Source organism: Oncorhynchus tshawytscha, linkage group LG13 (genome assembly GCF_018296145.1).
Source record: "Oncorhynchus tshawytscha isolate Ot180627B linkage group LG13, Otsh_v2.0, whole genome shotgun sequence".
In the NCBI taxonomy this organism is placed as follows: Eukaryota; Metazoa; Chordata; class Actinopteri; order Salmoniformes; family Salmonidae; genus Oncorhynchus; species Oncorhynchus tshawytscha.
In genome coordinates this window covers 18,529,233-18,554,232 of record NC_056441.1, presented here as the reverse complement: position 1 = coordinate 18,554,232, position 25,000 = coordinate 18,529,233, and the positions used below count along the sequence as shown (strand labels likewise).

At 43.0% G+C, this 25,000-nt stretch overlaps 1 protein-coding gene across 8 annotated transcripts in view; it reads left to right on the top strand.

Annotated features, from left to right (window-relative positions):
• Nucleotides 1-25,000, top strand: part of LOC112264430 (collagen alpha-1(XVI) chain-like) — a 112,553-nt gene that overhangs the window by 18,041 nt on the left and 69,512 nt on the right. For all 8 annotated transcript variants that reach the window (XM_042295284.1, XM_042295289.1, XM_042295286.1 and 5 more), the window contains exons 3-7: nucleotides 1,172-1,240; nucleotides 1,391-1,508; nucleotides 20,844-20,967; nucleotides 21,934-22,215; nucleotides 22,648-22,728. In XM_042295284.1, coding sequence (XP_042151218.1) covers nucleotides 1,172-1,240; nucleotides 1,391-1,508; nucleotides 20,844-20,967; nucleotides 21,934-22,215; nucleotides 22,648-22,728 — 674 coding nt within the window. The remainder of the gene's footprint in view (nucleotides 1-1,171; nucleotides 1,241-1,390; nucleotides 1,509-20,843; nucleotides 20,968-21,933; nucleotides 22,216-22,647; nucleotides 22,729-25,000) is intronic.

The following is a 25,000-nucleotide window of genomic DNA, read 5'->3' as shown; positions in this document are numbered from 1 at the left end:
TGTATGTGTGTCCTCCTAGTTGCAGTGTGTGTGTGTGTGTGTGTGTGTGTGTGTGTGTGTGTGTGTGTGTGTGTGTGTGTGTGTGTGTGTGTGTGTGTGTGTGTGTGTGTGTGTGTGTGTGTGTGTGTGTGTGTCAATGTGGATTTATTGGACAATCTCCAGACTTGTACAATCCTTTAGGTTTTATAGTTCTAACATACTGGTAGGACTGGAGACAGTGGAGGTCACCAGCCCTGGTCCCAGAGAGCTAGGAAAACAGCCCAATCCATCAATAATCTCATCAAGACCTTGATTAGTAGAATTAGGTATGTTAGAGTTGGTGACCATTCATTAATGTTCCTCTCAGAATCATTCTAGGGTGTCTGTCCCAAATGGCCCACTATTCCTCATATAGACCACAACTTTTGACCGGGACCCATGTACAGGTAGTGGACTATATGGAATAGGGTGCCATTTGGGACAGACCCCAGGAACAAAGTGGGTCACACCTGAACCAGAACATGTTACTACATTACTGAACCCCTACCTGACCCTGAACATGTTACTATGTTACTGAACCCCTACCTGACCCTGAACATGTTACTATGTTACTGAACCCCTACCTGACCCTGAACATGTACCCAGGGCTCACAATGTAGCGAGGGCTCACAATATTACAGATTCACAATATGACAGCAAACACATTTCTCCTTGACATCTGCTAACGGGGTGAGGATATATCCATCAATTGTGTGAATGTGTGACACGTGCCTCTCTCTCTCTCTCTCTCTCTCTCTCTTCCTTTCTCTCTCCCAGAGGGGAGGACGGCTCATAATAATGGCTGGAACGGAGTCAATGGAATGGCACCAAACACATGGTTTCCATTCCACCATTCCACCTATTCCGCTCTTACCTTTACCATGAGCCTGTTCTTTCCAATTAAGGTGCCACCAGCCTCCTGCAGTTGATCCACTGACAGATTTTGTGTGTGCTCCACAATATGACCTGAGGCTGACCTGTACATGGGGGGGGTTTATATACAGTAGCAAAGGACAATGTCTGTCTTAATCACCATATCTATTTATTTTGCTCTGACGTTACTGTGTGTCCTTTGTCTGAATTTCACACAACATGTATTTTGTCTTGTCCATCTCTCCTTCTTACTCTCCTCTCTCTCATTCTCTCTCTCCAGAAGTACAATGCCCTTCCCAACAGGTAGATGACTGGAAGTTCCCTCAGACGGCCAGACACAACATCACAGGTAAATGATACACGCACACACAAACACATGCACACACACACAAAACAGTTAGTACCATCTTGTTTATCCTGTCTGATCTACTGTGGCTCCTCTCTGTGATTGATTACTCTGCCTGGCCTGAGGATTAATGTGGTGATGGATTTGATGCAGGTTTCAATCTGGTGCGGCGCTTCTCCCTGCTCAAGACAGCAGCGGTCAGGAAGATCCGTAACCCCCGAGGACCCGTTATCCTCCGACTGGGCAAGACAGCACTCATCCACCCCACAGAGTATGTCCTCCTCCCTCCCTCCATCACAACTAACTCTCTTTCTTTGTCTGTCTGTCACCCTCTGTCTCCCTCTCTCCTTCTGTCTTTTTCCATTTTATCACTGCTGCTAGCTCTCTCTTTATATCTCTCTATCTGACTCTCTCTCCCTCTGCCTCTTTCTCTCTCTCTCTCTCTCTATTTTCCCATCTCATCGGCCCCACACAGTAGATCCTCTATCACTACTATATCTCTCTCTCCCTCTCTCTCACACACACTCTCTCTCTCTCCCTCTCTCTCTCTCTCTCTCTCTCTCACACACACACACTCTCTCGCTCTCATATACATTTACGTAATTTAGCAGACACTCTTATCCAGAGCGACTCAAAGTAGGGATTCATACATTTTCATGCTTTTTTTTCATACTGGTCCCCCGTGGGAATCGAACCCACAACCCTGCCGTTGCAAGCTCCAACTGAGCGCTCTACACCCCCCCTCTCTCTCTCTCTCTCTGAGCACTCTACACCCCCCTCTCTCTCATTTTCTCTCTCTCTCTCTGAACACTCTACACCCCCCTCTCTCCCTCTCTCTGACTTTGATAATTAGCAGATATCGGCCTAATTCTGCTCTGCATGCATTATTTGGTGTTCTACGTTGTACACGGAGGATTCTGCATGCAGAATCTCAATTTGTTGTTTGTCCCATTTTGTGAATTCTTGGTTGGTGAGCGGATCGTAGACCTCACAAGCTTAAAGGGCTATGGGTTCTATAACCGATTTAAGTATTTTTAGCCAGATCCTAATTTCTATGTCAAATTATATGTTCCTTTTAATGGCAAACACATGCACACACACACAAAACAGTTAGTACCATCTTAGGTCACCACTTGTCTCTCAGATCGTACAAAGCTTTTGAAAGTTACCTGTGGCGCTGATGTTTAGGCCGAGGTATGTATCATTTTTTGTGTGCTCTCGGGCAACGGTGTCTAGATGGAATTTGTTTTTGAGGTCCTGGCAACTGGACCTTTTTTGGAACATCATTATTTTTGTCTTACTGCGATTTACTGTCAGGGCCCAGGTCTGACAGAATCTGTGAAGAATATCTAGGTGCTGCTGTAGGTCCTCCTTGGTTGGTGACAGAAGCACCAGATCATCAGCAAACAGTAGACATTTGACTTCAGATTCTACTAGGGTGAGGCTGGGATTTGCAGACTGTTCTAGTGCCCTCGCCAATTCGTTGATATGTACTTTGAAGAGGGTGGGGCTTAAATTGCATCCAAGTCTCACCCCACGGCCCTGTGGAATGAAATGTGTGTTTTTTGCCAAATTTACCTTTTGTTTGTGTACATGGATTTGATCATGTCATGTTTTTTTTTCCAAACACCGCTTTCCATCAATTTGTAGAACAGAAATTCATGCCATATTGAGTCAAAAACTTTTTTGAAGACAACAAAGCTGGAGAAGACATTGCCTTTGTTTTGGTTTATTTGTTTGTTAATTAGTGTGCAGGGTGAATATGTGGTCTGTCGCACGGTACTTTGGCTAAAAAGCCAATTAGAAATTTGCTCAGTACATTGTTTTGACTGAGGAAATGTACGAGTCTGATTTTCCCAAGGTTGCTGTTGATGCATATCCCACGTTAGTTATTGGGGTCAAATTTGTCTCCACTTTTGTGAATTTTTGTGATCTGTCCTTGGTTCCAAAAATTGGGGAAGATGCCAGCGATAAGGATGATGTTATGTATATTTGATCATTGCATAGAGGATACCATCAACACCACAGGCCTTTTTGGGTTGGAGGGTTTGTATTTTGTCCTGGTAGTTCATTCAATGTAATTGGGGATCCAGTGGGTTCTGGTAGTCTTTAATATTTTATTCTAAGATTTGCATTTGATCATGTATATGTTTTTGCTGTTTGTTTTTTGATATAGGGCCAAAAAGATTGGAGAAGTGGTTTATCCATACATCGCCATTTTGGATAGATAACTCTTCGTATTGTTGTTTGGTTAGTGTTTTCCAATTTTCCCAGAAGTGGTTAGAGTCTATGGATTCTACAATAAAATTGAGATGATTTCTGACAGGCTATTATTTATTTTTCCGTAGTGTATTTCTGTATTGTTTTAGTGATTCACAATAGTGAAGGCGTATGCTCAGGTTTTCTGGGTGTCTATGCTTTTGGTTGGATAGGTTTCTGAATTTCTTTCTTAGGTTTTTGCGTTCTTCATCAAATCATTTGTCATTGTTATATGAGAGGGAAGCTGAGAGGGAAGCTGAGAGGTCAAATATACTGTTTATGTTTTCTACTGCCAAGTTTACACCATCACTATTAGAGTGAAAGTTTGGTCCAGGAAGTTGTCTAAAAGGTATTGAATTTGTTTTAGTTTTTTGGTAGGTTTCCACACTACTTTCCTTCCAGCTATAGCATTTCTTAATATCATTCAGTTCCTTTGGCTTTGATGCCTCATGATTGAGTATTGCTCTATTCAAGTAGACTGGGATTTTGCTGTGATTGGGGTGTTAGTGGGCTAACTGTGAACATTCTGAAAGACTCTTGTTTGAGGTCAGTGATAAAGTAGTCTACATTACTAATGCCAAGTGATAAGCTATATGTGTACATACCATAGGGGTCCCCTCGAAGCCTACCATTGATTATGTACATTCCCATCGTGCGACAGACCTGTAGGAGTTGTGACCTGTTTTTGTTGGTTATGTTGTCGTAGTTTTGCCTAGGAGAGCATATGGAGGAGGGAATGCTGTCTCCTCCTGATAGGTGTTTGTCCCCCTGTGTGCTGAGGTTGTCAGGTTCTTGTCCAGTTCTGGCATTTAGGTCGCCACACACTAGTACATGTCCCTGGGCTTGGAAATGATTGATTTCTCCTTCCAGGATGGAGAAGCTGTCTTCTTTAAAGTAGCGCAATCTAGTGGGGGTGTCTTCAGAACACATTCAGACCCCTTGAATTTTTCTACATTTTGTTGTGTTATAGCCTTATTCTAAAATGTATTAAATAAATACAAATCCTTAGCAATCTACACACAATACCCCATAATGACAAAGCCTAAACAGGTATTTAGAAATGTTTGAAAATTTATAAAAAATAAAAAACAAAAATACTTGCTATGAAACACGAAATTGAGCTCAGAATAATCCTGTTTCCATTGATCATCTTTGAGATGTTTCTACAACTTTATTGGAGTCCACCTGTGGTAAATTAAATTGATTTGACATGATTTGGAAAGGCACATATCTGTCTATATAAGGCCCTACAGTTGACAGTGCATGTCAGATCAAAAACCAAGCCATGAGGTAAAAGGAATTGTCCATTGAGCTCCGAGACAGGATTGTGTCGAGGCACAGATCTGGGGAAGGGTACCAAAAAAATGTCTGCAGCATTGACGGTCCCCAAGAACACAGTGGCCTCCGTCATTCTTAAAAGGAATACGTTTTGATCCACCAAGACTAGAGCTGGCCGCCCGGCCAAACTGAGCAATTGGGGGAGAAGGGCCTTGATCAGGGAGGTGACCAAAAACCAGATGGTCACTGACAGAGCTCTAGAATTCCTCTGTGAGATAGGAGAACCTTCCAGTAGGACAACCATCTTTGCAGCACTCCACCAATCAGGGCTTTATGTTAGAGTGGCCAGATGGAAGCCACTCCTCAGTAAAAGTTACATAACAGCCCTCTTGGAGTTTGCCAAAAGGCAATTAAAGACTCTCAGATTTTGAGAGACGAGATTCTCTGGTCTGAAGAAACCAAGATTGGCCTGAATGCAAAGCGTCACGCCTGGAGGAAACCTGGCACCATCCCTACAGTGAAGCGTGGTGGTGGCAGCATCATGCTGTGGGGGTGTTTTTCAGCTACAGGAACTGGGAGACTAGTCAGTATTGAGCCAAAGATGAACTGAGTAAAGCACAGAGAAATCCTTGATGAAAACCTGCTCCAGAGCTCTCTGGGCCTCAGACTGGGCCGAAGGTTCACCTTGCAAGAGGACACTGACCCTCATCACACAACCAAGACAACGCATGAGGAGCTTTGGGGCAAGTCTCTGAATGTCCTTGAGTGACCCAGCCACAGCCCGGACCTGAACCCGATCGAACATCTCTGGAGAGACCTGAAAATAGCTGTGCAGCAACGCTCCCCATCCAACCTGACAGAGCTTGAGACGATCTGCAAAGAAGAAGGAAAGGCAGATGACCTCTGGCCTTGGATATTCCAGGATGCTCTCTCTCGCTCTCTCACTACCTCCTCTATCTCTGGCTCTCAACCCCCCCTCTCTCTCTCTCTCACACACACTCTCTCGCTCTCTCACTACCTCCTCTATCTCTGGCTCTCAACCCCCCCTCTCTCTCTCTCTCTCACACACACTCTCTCGCTCTCTCACTACCTCCTCTATCTCTTGCTCTCAACCCCCCTCTCTCTCTCTCTCTCACACACACTCTCTCGCTCTCTCACTACCTCCTCTATCTCTTGCTCTCAACCCCCCTCTCTCTCTCTCTCTCACACACACTCTCTCGCTCTCTCACTACCTCCTCTCTCTTGCTCTCAACCCCCCCTCTCTCTCTCTCTCTCACACACACACTCTCTCTCGCTCTCTCACTACCTCCTCAACCCCCCTCTCTCTCTCTCGCTCTCTCACTACCTCCTCTATCTCTTGCTCTCAACCCCCCCTCTCTCTCTCTCTTCCTCCTTCTCTTCATTTCTCTTCATTCGTCTCTCTTACTCCAGCTCTTTTTTTAAATCACCACTTAGTATGTTGGTGAATGGAGGTGGGTGATGGTTGTACTGACAGTATGTCTGTGAAACCAATTTTTGCTGTGACTATTCATTCAGCTTCCCCTCCCACAATCCTAACCTTGCAAAACTGACCCAAGATCAGTAGAAATTTCACCCTGAACACATAGAGCTGCCTACTTTCTGATTGTTTTAGCAGAAGACCAGAATACCACATATTTTCCTCCAGCAGTAACACAAAACTGTTACAGTCACATTAACAATAGCAGTAGGTGGTTTGGGATTCCTGGAGTGAACACATATACAAGTGACAGCCATTTTAACATCATATGTTACTTTTAATACCATTTACCTTAATCATATTTAAGTTAGTTCTATATGGCGGGTGTTTAAAGGTTTTTATCCGTTTTTTGTTCACCATTGTCAGACTATGTAGAGGACCTGATTAAGACCACACTGACCTTTTTAAACATTCTGTCTCTTGTGGTTCAGAGTTGTTGGTGTTCAGTCTGGTGAATGTTCCCTCTCTTTCCTTCTCCAGTCTGATAAACCATGAAAGTGCCCCAGGAGCTGCCAAGTGTATATCACGCTGCAGTATTTTGTTGGGATTTCTGGCTTGATAACTCAATATATCACCCCCTCTAAGTCGTTTTAGAGCAGACGTTGTGTTCTCAAGGTGCCGCATAATATTGTCACATATATTGTGTGTCACAGCGTCTCGAGTAACTCTGGAAATATGACAAACAGAAATTAGCAGGTCAGGAGTCAAAAGCTTTGAAAGCCACGAGAAAAATCATCAGGCTGTTTTGTATGGCATGATACCAATACGATGAAGAGAACAGAGAGTCTGTACATTTTCTTTCTATTTTTTGCGTTTGATTATGTTGTATTGTGGATCAAAATACAGTTATTCCGGGTGTCACTAATCTTATAGTATACAGCAAATTCTCCAGTGTTAAATCAACACAGAGTGTTCAATTTAACACCGGTCCAGTGTCTATACGGGTCCAGACTTTTTGGTGATACATTATCACACTGCTTGGTGTAAAACATTATTTACATATTTCCCAGAGTGCCTTGCCTTTCAAGTAAATTGTAGATTTTACCACCCATGACTGTATTTGTTAGTGAGAGACATGGTTGTTGCATTCATCCATTCTCAGTCCTGTGGCCTTCACCAAGTGACATCCTATGCCAATATGTAATCATTCAAATTAAATAATTTAACACAATACAACACGTATTTCATAAGGCCTTATTTTGAGGGCCTAGTTTTAGACTAATACAGTGGCCTGAAACTCATGGTTTACAAGCAAAATCAGGCCCATATGTCACTTTATGTTGGCTTCCAAAATGTTGACTAACCAACATTTAGAATTTTTAAGACTAAGATATGAGACAACCTAAATCATCTAAACTGGAACAACCATTTCAGTAGCGGGTGCAATAAGTCCAAGTAACAGATTTAGAAAAAATGTCAGCTACATTAAATAGTACCCGCAAAACACCAGTCTCAACGTCAACAGTGAAGAGGCGACTCTGGGATGCTGGCCTTCTAGGCAGAGTTCCTCTGTCCAGTGTCTCTGTTCTTTTGCCCATCTTAATCTTTTATTTTTATTGGCCAGTCTGAGATATGGCTTTTTCTTTGCAACTCTGCAGTCACCTCTTCACTGTTGACGTTGAGACTGGTGTTTTGCGGGTACTATTTAATGAAGCTGCCAGTTGAGGACTTGTGAGGTGTCTGTTTCTTAAACTAGACCCTCTAATGTACTTGTCCTCTTGCTCAGTTGTGCACCAGGGCCTCCCACTCCTCTTTCTATTCTGGTTAGAGACAGTTTGCACTGTTCTGTGAAGGGAGTAGTACACAGCATTGTACGAGATCTTCAGTTTCTTGGCAATTTCTTGCATGGAATAACCTTCATTTCTCAGAACAATAATAGACTGATGAGTTTCAGAATAAAGTTCTTCTTTCTGGTCATTTTGAGCCTGTAATCGAACCCACAAATGCTGATGCTCCAGATGCTCAACTAGTCTAAAGAAGGCCAGTTTTATTGCTTCTTTAATCAGAACATCAGTTTTCAGCTGTGCTAACATAATTGTAAAAAGGTTTTCTAATGATCAATTCACCTTTTAAAATTATAAACTTGGATTAGCTGACACAACGTGCCATTGGAACACAGGAGTGATGGTTGCTGATAATGGGCCTCTATACGCCTATGTAGATATTCCATTAAATAAATGAAATAAAAAACATTTCCAGCTACAATAGTCATTTACAACATTAACAATGTCCACACTGTATTTCTGATCAATTTGATTTATTTTAATGGACAAAAAATTAGATTTTCTTTCAAAAACAAGGACATTTCCAGGTGACCCCAAACTTTTGAACAGTAGTATATATTTGAGTAGCATAACATTAATCAATGTACATAAAAATACATATTAAAACAAACAATATTTTTTTAAATCCACCTGCAAATTAACACCAATTAGTGTTAATTTAACTCTTACAGAGAGAATGTGACTCTTACACTTGAACAACACTATAAATGTTACACTGAAAAATCAACACTATGTAACACTGGTCTATTTGCTGTTTAGGAGTCATATTACGGTTGGTTGAGAGACAGACTCTTTCTTCAGACAACACACTTCTCTCGCTCTCTCTCTCTATCCATCTTTCTCGCTTCTCTCTCTCTCTCTATCCATCTTTCTCGCATCTCCCTCTCTCGCTCTCTATCTCTCTTTCTGTCTCTCGCTCCCTCTCTATGTATCTCTCTCGCCCTCTCATTCTTTCCCCCCTCTTCTCTCCCTCTTCCAGAGACTAAATAAACAGATACATAAGAAAACATCTGCTTGCTTTTCTTCTCTTTCTCTTTGTTGTTTCTTCTCTCTCTCCCTCCCTGGCTAGAAGTAGAGTGAAGAATAAGAGTCTATCAGCAGATGCCTCTGCTCTCTGATTTAAAACACTGTAGACGTGGCTCTGTTTCTCAACAGAGGGGTGGAGAAAGGGAACAAATAAATATAAACGATTGTATGAACGAGTGAAAGGGGGTTATCAGTTCATGTCAAGATGACAGGTGATTCCATGAGAAACAAACCCTGAGGTGACTATATGTTCTGCTGTAAAGATAGCTGTGAGTACGTGTGTGTCTGCCTCTGTGTAGCTCAGACTGGGACAGCTCCAACACCGTTGCCCCGACTACCAAAACATCCTGACATAATTCCTTCTCCAAGAGTCATGGGATTACTCCCAAAACCCAGGCCTACTTGATGGTAATAACACTCACCGTTGCCCCTAGTGGCTGGTTTTGAAGGCATTTCACAATGCCCTCAGGGCATGGATCATTCTTTCAATGTCATTTTCTGTCACCCCATTCTCATATACACTCTCTATTGCTGCTTTTCTCTATAGGCAACTCATACTTTGTCCAACTAATATCTCCTTTCTCCCCGCCATTGCTCTTTACTTATATCTCCTTTCTCCCCTCCATTGCTCTTTACTTATATCTCCTTTCTCCCCTCCATTGCTCTTTACTTATATCTCCTTTCTCCCCTCCATTGCTCTTTACTTATATCTCCTTTCTCCCCGCCATTGCTCTTTACTTATATCTCCTTTCTCCCCTCCATTGCTCTTTACTTATATCTCCTTTCTCCCCTCCATTGCTCTTTACTTATATCTCCTTTCTCCCCTCCATTGCTCTTTACTTATATCTCCTTTCTCCCCGCCATTGCTCTTTACTTATATCTCCTTTCTCCCCTCCATTGCTCTTTACTTATATCTCCTTTCTCCCCTCCATTGCTCTTTACTTATATCTCCTTTCTCCCCTCCATTGCTCTTTACTTATATCTCCTTTCTCCCCTCCATTGCTCTTTACTTATATCTCCTTTCTCCCCTCCATTGCTCTTTACTTATATCTCCTTTCTCCCCGCCATTGCTCTTTACTTATATCTCCTTTCTCCCCTCCATTGCTCTTTACTTATATCTCCTTTCTCCCCTCCATTGCTCTTTACTTATATCTCCTTTCTCCCCTCCATTGCTCTTTACTTATATCTCCTTTCTCCCCTCCATTGCTCTTTACTTATATCTCCTTTCTCCCCTCCATTGCTCTTTTCTCCTTTCTCCCCTCCATTGCTCTTTACTTATATCTCCTTTCTCCCCGCCATTGCTCTTTACTTATATCTCATTTCTCCCCGCCATTGCTCTTTACTTATATCTCCTTTCTCCCCTCCATTGCTCTTTACTTATATCTCCTTTCTCCCCTCCATTGCTCTTTACTTATATCTCCTTTCTCCCCTCCATTGCTCTTTACTTATATCTCATTTCTCCCCGCCATTGCTCTTTACTTATATCTCCCTCTTTGTAAGGTATGCAGATCTTCTGTTATTTCCCTTGGATCTCCTCTACGTTATAAATCACTGTCAGCCCACTTCTCTCAGTGAGAAACCAGCTGCCAACAAAACCACAACTGTGTGTGTTTGTGTGTGTGTGTGTGTGTGTGTGTGTGCGTCCTGCCTGTCTTTCTGCATGTGTGCATATGTGTGTGTATTCTTGCAGTGTGTGCCTATTTAAATATGGTAGCCTATATTATACTCTGTCAATCACTGTTAGTGTGTGTTTCTGTATTGGGAGAGATAGGGAGAAACAGGGAGATGGAGGAATTAGATGAGAGACAGGGAGATGGAGGAATTACATGAGAGACAGGGACATGAGGAATTTGATGAGAGACAGGGAGAGACAGAGAGATGAGGAATTAGACGAGAGACAGGGAGATGAGGAATAAGATGAGAGACAGAGAGAGACAGGGAGATGAGGAATTAGATGAGAGACAGGGAGATGGAGGAATTAGATGAGAGACAGGGACATGAGGAATTAGATGAGAGACAGGGAGATGAGGAATTAGTTGAGAGACGGAGATGAGGAATTAGTTGAGAGACAGGGAGATGAGGAATTAGATGAGAGACCGGGAGAGTCAGGGAGAGACAGGAAGATGAGGAATTAGATGGAAGACAGTGAGATGAGGAATTAGATGAGAGACAGGGAGAGACAAGGAGATGAAGAATTAGATGAGAGACAGGGAGGTACAGGGAGAGACAGTGAGATGAGGAATTAGATGAGAGACAGGGAGAGACAGGGAGATGAGGAATTAGATGAGAGACAGGGATATTAAGAATAAAATGAGAGACAGAGAGAGACAGGGAGATGAGGAATAAGATGAGAGACAGGGATATAAATAATTAAATGAGAGACAGGGAGGTACAGGGAGATGAGGAATTAGATGAGAGACAGGGAGGGACACAAATTATCAAGGAACCTACCAGGTACAACCCTAAATCCGTAACCATGGGCACCCTCTTAGATATCATCCTGACCAACTTGCCCTCTAAATACACCTCTGCTGTCTTCAACCAGGATCTAAGCAATCACTGCCTCATTGCCTGCATCCGTAATGGGTCCGCGGTCAAACGACCACCCCTCATCACTGTCAAACGCTCCCTAAAACACTTCAGCGAGCAGGCCTTTCTAATCAACCTGGCCCGGGTATCCTGGAAGAATATTGACCTCATTCCGTCAGTAAAGGATGCCTGGTTGCTGTTTAAAAGTGCTTTCCTCACCATCTTAAATATGCATGCCCCATTCAAAAAATGCAGAACTAAGAACAGATATAGCCCTTGGTTCACCCCAGACTTGACTGTCGTTGACCAGCACAAAAACATCCTGTGGCGTTCTGCATTAGCATCGAATAGCCCCCGCGATATGCAACTTTTCACAGAAGTCAGGAACCAATCTACACAGTCAGTTAGGAAAGCAAAGGCTAGCTTTTTCAAACAGAAATTTGCATCCTGTAGTACTAATTCCAAAAAGTTCTGGGATGCTGTAAAGTCAATGGGGAAGAGCACCTCCACCCAGCTGCCCACTGCACTGAGGCTAGGAAACACTGTCACCACCGATAAATCTACGATAATCGATAATTTCAATCAGGATTTTTCTACGGCTGGCCATTCTTTCCACCTGACTACCCCTACCCCAGCAACTTGCCCAAGCCCCCTCCCCCACCCACTTCTCCTTCACCCAAATCCAGACAGCTGATGTGCAAAATCTGGATCCCTACAAATCAGCTGGGCTAGACAATCTGGATCTCTTTCTAAAATAATCTACCAAAATTGTTGCAACAACCATTACAACCATTGTTGCAACAACCATTACTGAATTATTTATTCTATATTATAAAAAATGATTTCAAGGCTATATCCTACAAAGAAATACACTGTGAGGCGACACAATAGGCTGGTAGGGACATAAAGCGCTCAGCATTTTGTAACGGCATTCAGAGGTGGAAGAAGGATCGGACCAAAGTGCAGCGTGGTAAGTGTTCATAATGATTTTTAATCCAAACTCAGAACACTAAACAGAAAATAACAACGTGAATTTACAAAACCGAAGCAGTACTGTGTGGCCAAAACACTCACACCGAAACAAACACCCACAAACCAAAAGTGAAACCCAGGCTACCTAAGTATGATTCTCAATCAGAGACAACTAACGACACCTGCCTCTGATTGAGAACCATACTAGGCCAAACACAAAAACTAACATAGAAAAACAAACATAGACTGCCCACCCCAACTCACGCCCTGACCATACTAAAACAATGAATAAAATAACAAAACTATGGTCAGAACGTGACACATTTAAACAACATTTTGTCGTATTTAATGATTATATTCTATAAATTGTGCATATAGGCTGCGACTGACTTCAAATTAAATACAAATTAAATGCAAAATGACTTATTCGTGCCTTTAAATTTGTTTTTAGAAATCATTTTTAGAAACACGAGTTTGGCCGGTATGTGGCTTCAGGCTCATGCGATGGTGCCTGGAGAGCCGGTCAGCAGCAGAGAATATCCTCTCCACACTTGCAGAGCCACTGGGGATGCTCAACACACTTTTGACCACTATTGCCAGGCTGGGCAGAGACTACGAGTTTATTTATTTATATATATTTATGTTTAAAGGTTTTCAGGCAAAATAACCAAATAAAAAATGGAAAGCTCCTAGAATGTGGAAAATTGCCAGGCCTATATTGGGCCAAAATCCATTATGCCTTATTGTATAGATAATAGAACGAAAATAAACGAAACGTTTAGGAGATCAGATGTTTTTATTAATTCTTTGCTACAATGACACACTTAGTTATCTACCCATCTCATTCCTTTATTTTAGTTGTGAAAGGTGTCTCTTCAGATTCAACAATGATTCTTTAGTTGTGGACACTAAATCACTGCACTCCCTCTCTTCTTTAGTTGTGGACACTAAATCACTGCACTCCCTCTCTTCTTTAGTTGTGGACACTAAATCACTGCACTCCCTCTCTTCTTTAGTTGTGGACACTAAATCACTGCACTCCCTCTCTTCTTTAGTTGTGGACACTAAATCACTGCACTCCCTCTCTTCTTTAGTTGTGGACTTTAGTTGTGGACACTAAATCACTGCACTCCTTCTTTAGTTGTGGACTCTTCTTTAGTTGTGGACACTAAATCACTGCACTGTTGTGGACACTAAATCACTGCACTCCCTCTCTTCTTTAGTTGTGGACACTAAATCACTGCTCTTCTTTTTAGTTGTGGACACTAAATCACTGCACTCCCTCTCTTCTTTAGTTGTGGACACTAAATCACTGCACTCCCTCTCTTCTTTAGTTGTGGACACTAAATCACTGCACTCCCTCTCTTCTTTAGTTGTGGACACTAAATCACTGCACTCCCTCTCTTCTTTAGTTGTGGACACTAAATCACTGCACTCCCTCTCTTCTTTAGTTGTGGACACTAAATCACTGCACTCCCTCTCTTCTTTAGTTGTGGACACTAAATCACTGCACTCCCTCTCTTCTTTAGTTGTGGACACTAAATCACTGCACTCCCTCTCTTCTTTAGTTGTGGACACTAAATCACTGCAACACTAAATCACTGCACTCCCTCTCTTCTTTAGTTGTGGACACTAAATCACTGCACTCCCTCTCTTCTTTAGTTGTGGACACTAAATCACTGCACTCCCTCTCTTCTTTAGTTGTGGACACTAAATCACTGCACTCCCTCTCTTCTTTAGTTGTGGACACTAAATCACTGCACTCCCTCTCTTCTTTAGTTGTGGACACTAAATCACTGCACTCCCTCTCTTCTTTAGTTGTGGACACTAAATCACTGCACTCCCTCTCTTCTTTAGTTGTGGACACTAAATCACTGCACTCCCTCTCTTCTTTAGTTGTGGACACTAAATCACTGCACTCCCTCTCTTCTTTAGTTGTGGACACTAAATCACTGCACTCCCTCTCTTGGTCCTCATCTTTGTAAGTCACCTTGATTTCAGTGGCGTGCTGTGGGCCTGGGGCATGGGCCTTCAGTGAAGTCCTACACAGTCCCACCCGAATTAATCCACCTCTTATTACCATCATTATGATGCCATGGCTCTAGACACTATACATTTAGACAGAAACGCAGTATAACCAGGCGTTGCGTCACCTTGAAATTGACATTTTTATTCAGAGAATTGCAGGGGAAGAGTACAATGCCTTTTCATTGTGCAGCTTCGTTGCCCTGCGCACTTGTTCGTTGAGCTGTAGATCCACTCGGTTGTCCCCAAAAGTTTTCAAAAGCACCATTGCTTGTAAGTGCCCAGCCGTACTTTGGTGTCTCGTTGCTGCCTTGGTTAGACAACTCAGGTTTGCAAAGCCAGTGTGGCTCCAAACACCAAATCGATCACTTGCAAATAATAGGCATTCCCAGCAGTACAGTTTGCAGTGCTTCTCGGAGCCTGTGAGCCACTGATAGCGCTCGTAGTTGGAACTTTCCCGCCTATGACAGGCTTTGTAGCGTCAATGTCTAACTTTTCTTGAAAAGTTTGTCTTGAGAATGGCGTTATAATTATATCCTCGACCAAATCGATATCTTCTCCTTCCGCCATTGTGGGTTGAAAAAACAGCTTAGTAGTACGCAAATTAATTAATTTATCAATTTCAGTTTCCTAGTTCTGAGTTTCCTAGTTCTGAGACCTGCCCATATAGGACCTGCCTCTTAATATTGGTAATCCAATCAAAAGACGTGCACGCACTACGCCTGCTAGCTGGCTCCTGTGTAACACTGGAGCCAGCCAGCAGGCGTACAATAGCCAACTCTAAAGCTGATTGATTGACACTAAATTTTAATTTCCATTCACTTTAAGCTACAAGCGCCCGCACTGTTGATTCTGAAGACCTGAGGGCAGATTTTAGACCCCTGGCAACACATGATGGCTGAATATGATTGGATAAAAGATCTAACAAAGACCAGCCCTCCAAATCTCAACCTGGGGCTGGAAGCAGTGCAACCAAGAGGAAAGCTATGAAATGAAGAGTGTAACTCTTACTCTGGGGAATAATTTAATACATATTTGTGGGAAAATATATTTTAAAAAATATATATATTCTGATGATGTTTAGGCCAGCAGAGAAGGCCTTGCTGGCCCTGACGGCCCACCACTGCTTGATTTAGCACCTGTGTGTTTTATCTGTTTCTTTATGAAAATATTTTGTGAACTCCATGACAGTAGATAAAGCAATGGGCTATAGCAGCACACAAGTAGACTACAAATACATGCTGGGGCGGTCATGCCCTGAGCTTGTGAAAATGAGAGCTACTGGAGAGAAATTGGTGCGGGCGAGAAGGCAGACACCCCAGCCTTTGGGAATCTCGCTCCACGCTCCAGTCAAATTGGGCACGCTCCACTCCTTGCTCCGCTCCACGCTCCTCTCTTCGCTCCACTCCAGCTCAACAAAACGAAACAGGTTAACTCTCTTATATATGCTATGGGGGATGCCGCTGATGATATTTTAGAAGTATCGCCATTGACTGATGCTGATAAAAAGAAGTATGCTAATGTGAAAGCAGCATTTGAGCAGCACTGTTCAGGAAAACACCATGTTATTTTTGAGAGAGCCCAAATGATGAGGGAGAGAGTGCAGAGGCATTGTAACTTTGGAATGCTTAAAGAAGGTCTGATGAGAGACATAATTGGTGTTGGAATAAATGACAGGAGGCTGTCAGAACAGCTTCAGTTGGACTCGCATCACATTGTGTTCCACTCACCTTGAGAGAAAAAATATATATGGAGAGCTGGTCAGGATGGTCAGGATGAACATAGATGTTTTAACCAAAGTGACAGAGCCCACAGAATGGTGCTCAGGGATGGATGTTGTCTTGTAAGCCAATGGAGAGATCAGAGGGAATGAATCAGTGATAAGAGCGTTTCATTCTTCTAGGAGGAGATTAAACACTCGCAATGTTGACAAATGCACTTTTTCACGAAGCTGGATGTTCAATCTGGATTTTGGCAAATCCCTCTCACACCAGTCACACCTCCTCACTTCCTTCATCACACCATTTGGGAGGTACCACTTACCACTTCAACAGATTGCCATTTGGCATATTATTGGTGCCCGAGCATTACCTCAAATGTTTGAGAACTTCCAAGGGTGCTGGGTGCCATGCTGACGACATTCTGTTGTTTGGATGTGACAGACAAGGACACAGCAAGAGACTTCACAAAGTGCTACAGAAACTGCAGCAGGAGTGTCTCACTCAATAGAAAGTGTATGTTTGCAAAGGATGAAGTCATCTTCTTGGGTCACAGGGTTAATGCTTCAGTACTGGAGCCACATCCCAACAAGGTCAAGGTAATCAGGGAGATGCCAGAATCTGTGTAGCAGATGTTCGCCAACTGATGGGCATGGCGAACTACCTCGCTAAGTTTCTGCCCCAACTGGCTACATACCGCATGCCATTGAATGAGCTGAGCCGAGAGAAGAACGAGGGTTTCTGGGGCATCCCCAAAAGACTGCTTTTCAGAAGCTCAAGGAGGAACTGAGTCCTCCAAAAAACACTTGCTCAGTACTCGTGCATGCTTGATGTCGGAAGTTTACATACACTTAGGTTGGAATCATTAAAACTTGTCTTTCAACCACTCCACAAATTTCTTGTTAACAAACTATAGTTTTGGCAAGTTGTTTAGGACATCTACACTGTGGATGACACAAGTAATTTTTCCAACAATCGTTTCCAGACAGATTGTTTCACTTATAATTCACTGTATCACAATTCCAGTCAGTCAGAAGTTTAAATACACTAAGTTGACTGTGCCTTTAAACAGCTTGGAAAATTCCAGAAAATTATGTCATGGCTTTACCTTCAAACTCAGTGCCTCTTTGCTTGACATCATGGGGAAATCAAAAGAAATCAGCCAAGACCTCAGAAAAGGTTTGGTTCATCCTTGGGAGCAATTTTCAAATGCCTGAAAGTGCCATGTTCATCTGTACAAACAATAGTACGCAAGTATAAACACCATGAGACCACGCAGCCGTCATACCGCTCAGGAAGGAGACGCGTTCTGTCTCCTATGGATGAACGTACTTTGGTGCGAAATGTGCAAATCAATCCCAGAACAACAGCAAATGACCTTGTGAAGATGCTGAAAGAAACAGGTACAAAAGTATCTATATCCACAGTAAAACGAGTCCTATATCGACATAACCTGAAAGGCCACTCAGCAAGGAAGAAGCCACTGCTCCAAAACCGCCATAAAAAGCCAGACTATGGTTTGCAACTGCACATGGGGACAAAGATCATACTTTTTGGAGAAATTTCCTCTGGTCTGAAGAAACAAAAATAGAACTGTTTGGCCATAATGACCATCGTTATGTTTGGAGGAAAAAGGGTTAGGCTTCCAAGCCGAAGAACACCATCCCAACCGTGAAGCACGGGGGTGGCAGCATATATATCCAAAATTTCAATTTATCTGGCGCGTTTGATCCAGAAAAAAACAACTTCCAAAATGCGCAACGTCACTACAAAATATTTCAAAAGTTGCCTATAAACTTTGCCAAAATATTTCAAATTACTTTTGTAATACCACTTTAGGTATTTTTAAACGTTAATAATCGATCAAATTGAAAAAAATCTGTGTTCAATACAGGAACACAACAAACCAAGCTACTTTTCAAGTCTTGAGCAACTCTCAACAGTGTTAAGCAGTTCCTAGTTGGCATCATTGAACAAATGAATAACCTCAACCAAATTCCAAAGACTGGTGACATCCAGTGGAAGCGGTAGGAACTGAAAACAAGTTCCTAAGACATTTCGTTTGCCAATGAGAACTCAGTGAACAGACAGAGACCTTAAAACAAAATTCTGAGCGGTTAGTCCTCGGGGTTTTGCCTGCTACATAAGTTATGTTATACTCACAGACATGATTCAAACAGTTTTAGAAACTTCAGAGTGTTTTCTATCCAAATCTACTAATACTATGCATATCTTATATTCTTGGAATGAGTAGCAGGAAGTTGAAATTGGGCACGCTATTTATCCAAAAGTGAAAATGCTGCCCCCTAATCCTTAAGAAGTAGAAGGATTTTTAGGCCTTAAGACAATTGAGACATGGATTGTGTATGTGTGCCATTCAGAGGGTGAATGGGAAAGACAAAAGATTGAAGTGCCTTTTGAAATGGGTATGGTAGTAGGTGCCAGGCTCGTGTCAAGAACGGCAGCGCCGCTGGGTTTTTCACGCTCAACAGTAATAGTTCTATTTTCATAATTAGTAGGCTGACACATTACCTTTAGCTATACAGAATATCTCACCACCATGCTTTTCCATCTCCTCTCTCCTTTATTCCATTTTCTATGACACCGAGAGAGGGACTGTCAACAGTTTCATGAAATAGCCTTGTGAAAACATGTTACTATCCATGTTCCTGAAGAGATTTCACATGGTTTCCCAAAATAATCACTGGGTAGTTGCAGGGACAAGGTTGGCGAGTCCATGGCTTACCGAGTTTGGGTGGAATATCACCCGTTGATAACCAGAGTAGCCTACCCCGCATGAGTGAAACACCCTGAGTGAAACGAACCGGCGGGAAAGTGGCCTCCATTCGCTATGGATGATAAGCGTTTTTTCTCTTGCCCCTTTTCCTGCCCATTTGATAATGGGCCATTCTAAATCAGAACTCATTTTACATATTAGTAAAGACAAGATTAAATTGAGAATAGTCTGATGGGTGAAATTATGATCACTTGATGAGAGAGCAGCTGTGCAGCCTGAGGCAAGGAACAGAGATGAAGCATTTTTTGCTACTTTCTCAAACCATCAATAGTCTGTAGTCGCACCATGCAGCCAAAACATGTTTGATTTCTGAGACATTCTAAGGCTTGTATCATTTACAACTAAAGTTGCCAAATAACTCTAAATCTAGCATATTAGACATGTTTCAAATTATCACTTTTACGCTGAACATAGCCACTTCATATGACACTCTCGCTACAGAATGGGAAAAATATTGTTTCTATTTTATTCAGATAACTTCAATTATATTCTTCTTACTATAAAATCATATAATATAAAATAATGGGCCAGGGACTTATAAGCATATCTTGTCTGCTAAATGAACAGGCCTACAACCTATGGCATAGTGCTTGTTCTAGTGAAATACATTTTCTTCATCTCATAAGGTTTCTTTAAACCTGACTAAAATAAATAAGTGATTTATTGTGTTTGTGTATATTCAATGGATTTATTGTACTTTTTAAAATGTAGATGCTCCAAAGGAGGCTTGTTTACGTGGAGGCCTGGAGACGCTAAATGTGTTTTTGTTCATCCGGTTCAATTACCGTGCGACCGGCAGACTTTTGCATGACAATAACCATCTGACAAAATGTAATGACCGCCACATCTGTAACTATACCTGGTTTTTATCTTACTAACCACCTGACAAAATGTAATGACCGCCACATCTGTAACTATACCTGTTTTTTATCTTACTAACCACCTGACAAAATGTAATGACCTCCACATCTGTAACTATACCTGGTTTTTATCTTACTAACCACCTGATAAAATGTAAAATGTGCTCATTGCCATGCTTCCTGCCACACCATCACCTAAGCCCCTTTTTTGATCTAGAAAAAAAACCTTGCAATAGAAATGTGATGTATAGAACGAACACCGGAATGCGTACAATTTTGCTACATTGTGCTTATAAATACAGTATTCAAGAGAACCTCCACATCTGTAACTATACCTGGTTTTTATCTTACTAACCACCTTCCTTAACGACAGGTGTCCCTATCTCCTTATTCTTACAACAGACACACACGTACGTTCTGTGTCTCTCCCTCTGTCTCTCGGTGTCTCAGCGCAAACATACACACACTTGTGGATGTGTGTGTGTGTTATTTCTGTTATGTGTATGTGCGGACGTGTTTAACTATTCTTGTGAATAGTTATAAACAAACAAAAATTTGACCAACTTGGGGTTATTTTGTTAGTTTCCACAAGGTCAAATGTTATTTCTAGGGGGTTTTAGGGTTAAGGTTAGAATTAGGGTTAGAATTATGTGAATCGTTAGGAGCTAGGGTTAGTTTTAGGGTTAGGGTTAAGATAGGTTTTTAGGTTAAAGTTAGGGTAAGAGTACGTGTTAAGGTTAAGGTTAGGGATAGGGGTTAGGGAAAATAGGGTTTTGAATGGGACTGAATTGTGTGTCCCCACAAGGTTAGCTGTACAAGACTTTGTGTGTGTGTGTGTGACTAACAGTTTGATTTCTCAGTCAGGTGTTCCCCCATGGTCTTCCTGATGAGTTCACGCTGGTCTTCACTTTGCTCCTCAAGAAGAAAACACTGAGAGACAACATCTACCTCTTCCAGATCTCTGATGAACAGGGATACCCACAGGTATACACTTCTCTTTTCACCTCCCTCTCTCATCTCTGTCCTCTACCCTCTTTTATTACGCTCTTTCCTCCCCTCTTCCTTCTCTCCATCACACTCTCTCCTCTCCTCTCCTCTGTCTCTCCCTCATCTCTCTCTCTCTCTCTTCTGCTCCCTCTTTCATCTCTCCCCTCTCCATCTCTCTCTCTCTTTCTTCTGTTCTCTCCTCTATCTGTTCCATCGCTCTCTTTCCTCTCCTCCATCTCTCCACTCTCTATCCTCCCTTCAGCTTCTCCTCTCTCTTTCCTCTCCTCCATCTCTCCACTCTCTTTCCTCTCCTCCATCTCTCCACTCTCTATCCTCCCTTCAGCTTCTCCTCTCTCTCTCTCTCTGTTGTTTCTCATTATTATTCATGTTACTTCTACAATAAGTCTGAAGCCACATTTAAATACTCCATGTATATGATGAATTGCAGGCAAACCATCTCATTATAAATGATTGATTGTGTGTTTTCAGTGGCAATAATTAGTATACAGTATATTACCTTTGTCTATGTATTTGCTAACTTTACAGTGTGTTCCATGTATTCCTCTCCCCATAGTACATAGTGACTTTAACATCATCACTTTGAGGCACAAAGCACTGTACTGAACGTGTAGCTCCTTCTCCTAATGGCTACTGCTTGGGACTGGATAGGCATATTCAATGAGACATTGGCTTCAACATTGCTTACACCTACAACACAATATCAGATTCTGTCAGATCTGTAGACTTCTCTGTAGAGGTGTTGTTTCCCAAACAGATGTGATACAACAGTTTTTTCCCTGTCTCTCCTCCCCTCCCCTGCCTCCTCGTCTCCCCCCCTCCCCTCCCCTGCCTCCTCCTCTCCCCCTCTCTCCTCCCCCTCCCCTCCCCTCCCTTGCCTCATCCTCTCCCCCTCTCCCTCCTTCCTTCCTTCCTCTCCCCCACTCTGTCCTCCCTCCCCCCTAGTTCTCTCTTGACCTGAATGGCCCTGAGGCCACCCTGTCCCTGCGTGCGCGGGGGGCCGACCTCCTGAGTGACCCAGTTGGGTGTTTGTTCAGTGGGGAGGGCGTTGAATCTCTCCTGGACAGTGGCTGGCACAAACTGTCCCTCAGCGTCCAACAGGGAGCAGCCTCTCTACACGTGGACTGCAGCTCCATCCAGACCATGCCCCTGGAGCCCCGGGGAGAGCTACCCACCAAAGGACACACCCTGCTGGGCATCAGAGCCACTGATGCTGCCCCTGTGGAGGTATTGACTGGAAGACCAGAGGGAGAGGGGGGGGTTGATTGTGGTAGGAAGTTGGGTGTAGGGAGATGGGGTTGGGTCAACCTGTATGTGGGAGTAGCTATATGGAGGTGAAGACTGTGGGAGGAGGGAAGAGATGGAGGGAGAGGTAGAGGTAGAGAGGCTTGGAGGAGGAGAGAGATGTAAGGAAAGGTGGAGAGGATGGGAGGAGGGAGGATATGGAGGGAGAGGTGGAGATTATGGAAAGAGGGGACAAGTATACTTAGGGGTGATGGTTGGGGCTGTAGTAGTGGGCTTGTAGTTGTAGTGGGTTTACTTGGTCTCTAACAATATTTGTTATCCTTCTCTCTCTCTTCCTCTCTCTCGCTCTCATCCCCTCTCTCTCCCTTCTTTTCTCTCTGCCCCCTTTCCTCTTCATCTCTGCCCGTCTCACAGATGGACATTCAGCAGGTGATGGTGTACTGTGACGCCTCCCTGGCCAGTCAGGAGGCCTGCTGTGAGATACCTGGTGCTCGGGTGAGAACACCAGACATTACATATTGCTCCCACAACCACCACACCAACCATCACACAATGCTTCTGCAACCATCACACTGACCATCACACAACGCTTTTACAACCATCACACATCGCTCCCACAACCACCATCATATGTAGACTTGCTGACAGTTGGTATCAAGCGGATTGTGCAGAATCTACTATGTTGACAGAGAAAGAGAGAAAGAGAGAGCTCAGGGATGGGTGGAGAGCACAGCCATTTCTGAGATGATTTTTAACCTGAAGGCATTTCCGCCCTGATGTCTGTTTTTGTCTGTACAGACTTTTTGTACATATGCGGAAGTGTCCTTCATGTGTGTGAGTATGTGTGCCTGTGTGTGTGTGTGTGTGTGTTTGTATGTTTGTTTGTGTCTCTGTGTGTCTGTCTGTACTCTGTGTATAGGCCTATGTATGAAAGACAGACAAACAGGGGGAGAGAAGTTACTCAGAACACCTTCAGAACTGTAGAACAGCCCAGAACACCTTCAGAACTGTAGAACAGCCCAGAACACCTTCAGAACTGTAGAACAGCCCAGAACACTTTTAGAACTGTAGAACAGCCCAGAACACCTTCAGAACTGTAGAACAGCCCAGAACACCTTCAGAACTGTAGAACAGCCCAGAACACCTTCAGAACTGTAGAACAGCCCAGAACACCTTCAGAACTGTAGAACAGCCCAGAACACTTTCAGAACTGTAGAACAGCCCAGAACACCTTCAGAACTGTAGAACAGCCCAGAACACCTTCAGAACTGTAGAACAGCCCAGAAGACTTTCAGAACTGTAGAACAGCCCAGAACACCTTCAGAACTGTAGAACAGCCCAGAACACCTTCAGAACTGTAGAACAGCCCAGAACACCTTCAGAACTGTAGAACAGCCCAGAACACCTTCAGAACTGTAGAACAGCCCAGAACACCTTCAGAACTGTAGAACAGCCCAGAACACCTTCAGAACTGTAGAACAGCCCAGAACACTTTCAGAACTGTAGAACAGCCCAGAACACCTTCAGAACTGTAGAACAGCCCAGAACACCTTCAGAACTGTAGAACAGCCCAGAACACCTTCAGAACTGTAGAACAGCCCAGAACACCTTCAGAACTGTAGAACAGCCCAGAACACCTTCAGAACTGTAGAACAGCCCAGAACACTTTCAGAACCTTCTAGAAAAAAAGTGATTTCCTTTGAAGAGGAGAGGAGGAAGAGACTTCCAACTCTCCTCCCTCTTCTCTTGCACTCTGAGCTGTCTGCTGTAGGGCTCACCGGAAACACTGTTTAGAACTGATCCAGGAGCTGCAGCACACACATCCCACCAGTAGTTCTGAGAAGAGACATCAGCTGTTTGATAAAGATAGGAGAGAGATGTCACAGAGAAAAGTGGGAGATGACAGTTTTATCAACCTGGACTCAGGGGTAGATTCGAACCACTCCAATTAGTATGATATGTTATTTTTCAATTAGTTAGATAGGTGGCAAGGTGGCCAACGTTAACCTCTAGCGTCGAGCAATCCCGTATCCGGGAGCGTAATCATAGCCTCAAGCTCATTAGCATAACGCAACGTTTCCTATTCATAAAAATCGAAAATGAAATGAAATAAATATATTGAAACACAAGCTTAGCCTTTTGTTAACAACACTGTCATCTCAGATTTTAAAAATATGCTTTTCAACCAAAGCTCCACAAGCATTTGTGTAAGAGTATTGATAGCCTAGCATAGCATTAAGCCTAGCATTCAGCAGGCAACATTTTCACAAAAACAAGAAAAGCATTCAAATAAAATCATTTACCTTTGAAGAACTTCGGATGTTTTCAATGACGAGACTCTTAGTTAGATAGCAAATGTTCATTTTTTCCAAAAAGGCAAAGAAAAAGACCGGAAAATGCAGTCACTTACAACGCCAAACTTTTTTCCAAATTAGCTCCATAATATTGACAGAAACATGGCAAACGTTGTTTAGAATCAATCCTCAAGGTGTTTTTCACATATCTATTTGATAATCTACCAGTGGTGGCAGTTGGCTTCTCATCAGAAGCAAACGGAAAAATACTGCAGCTGGAGATTACACAATAATTGCACCAAGCGACCACCTGGTAGATGTAGTCTCTTATGGTCAATCTTCCAATGATATGCCTACAAATACGTCACAATGCTGCAGACACCTTGGGAAAAACGTGGAAAACGTAAGCTGACTCCTAGCTCCTTCACAGCCATATAAGGAGTCATTGGCATGAGGCAGTTTTAAAAAATGCG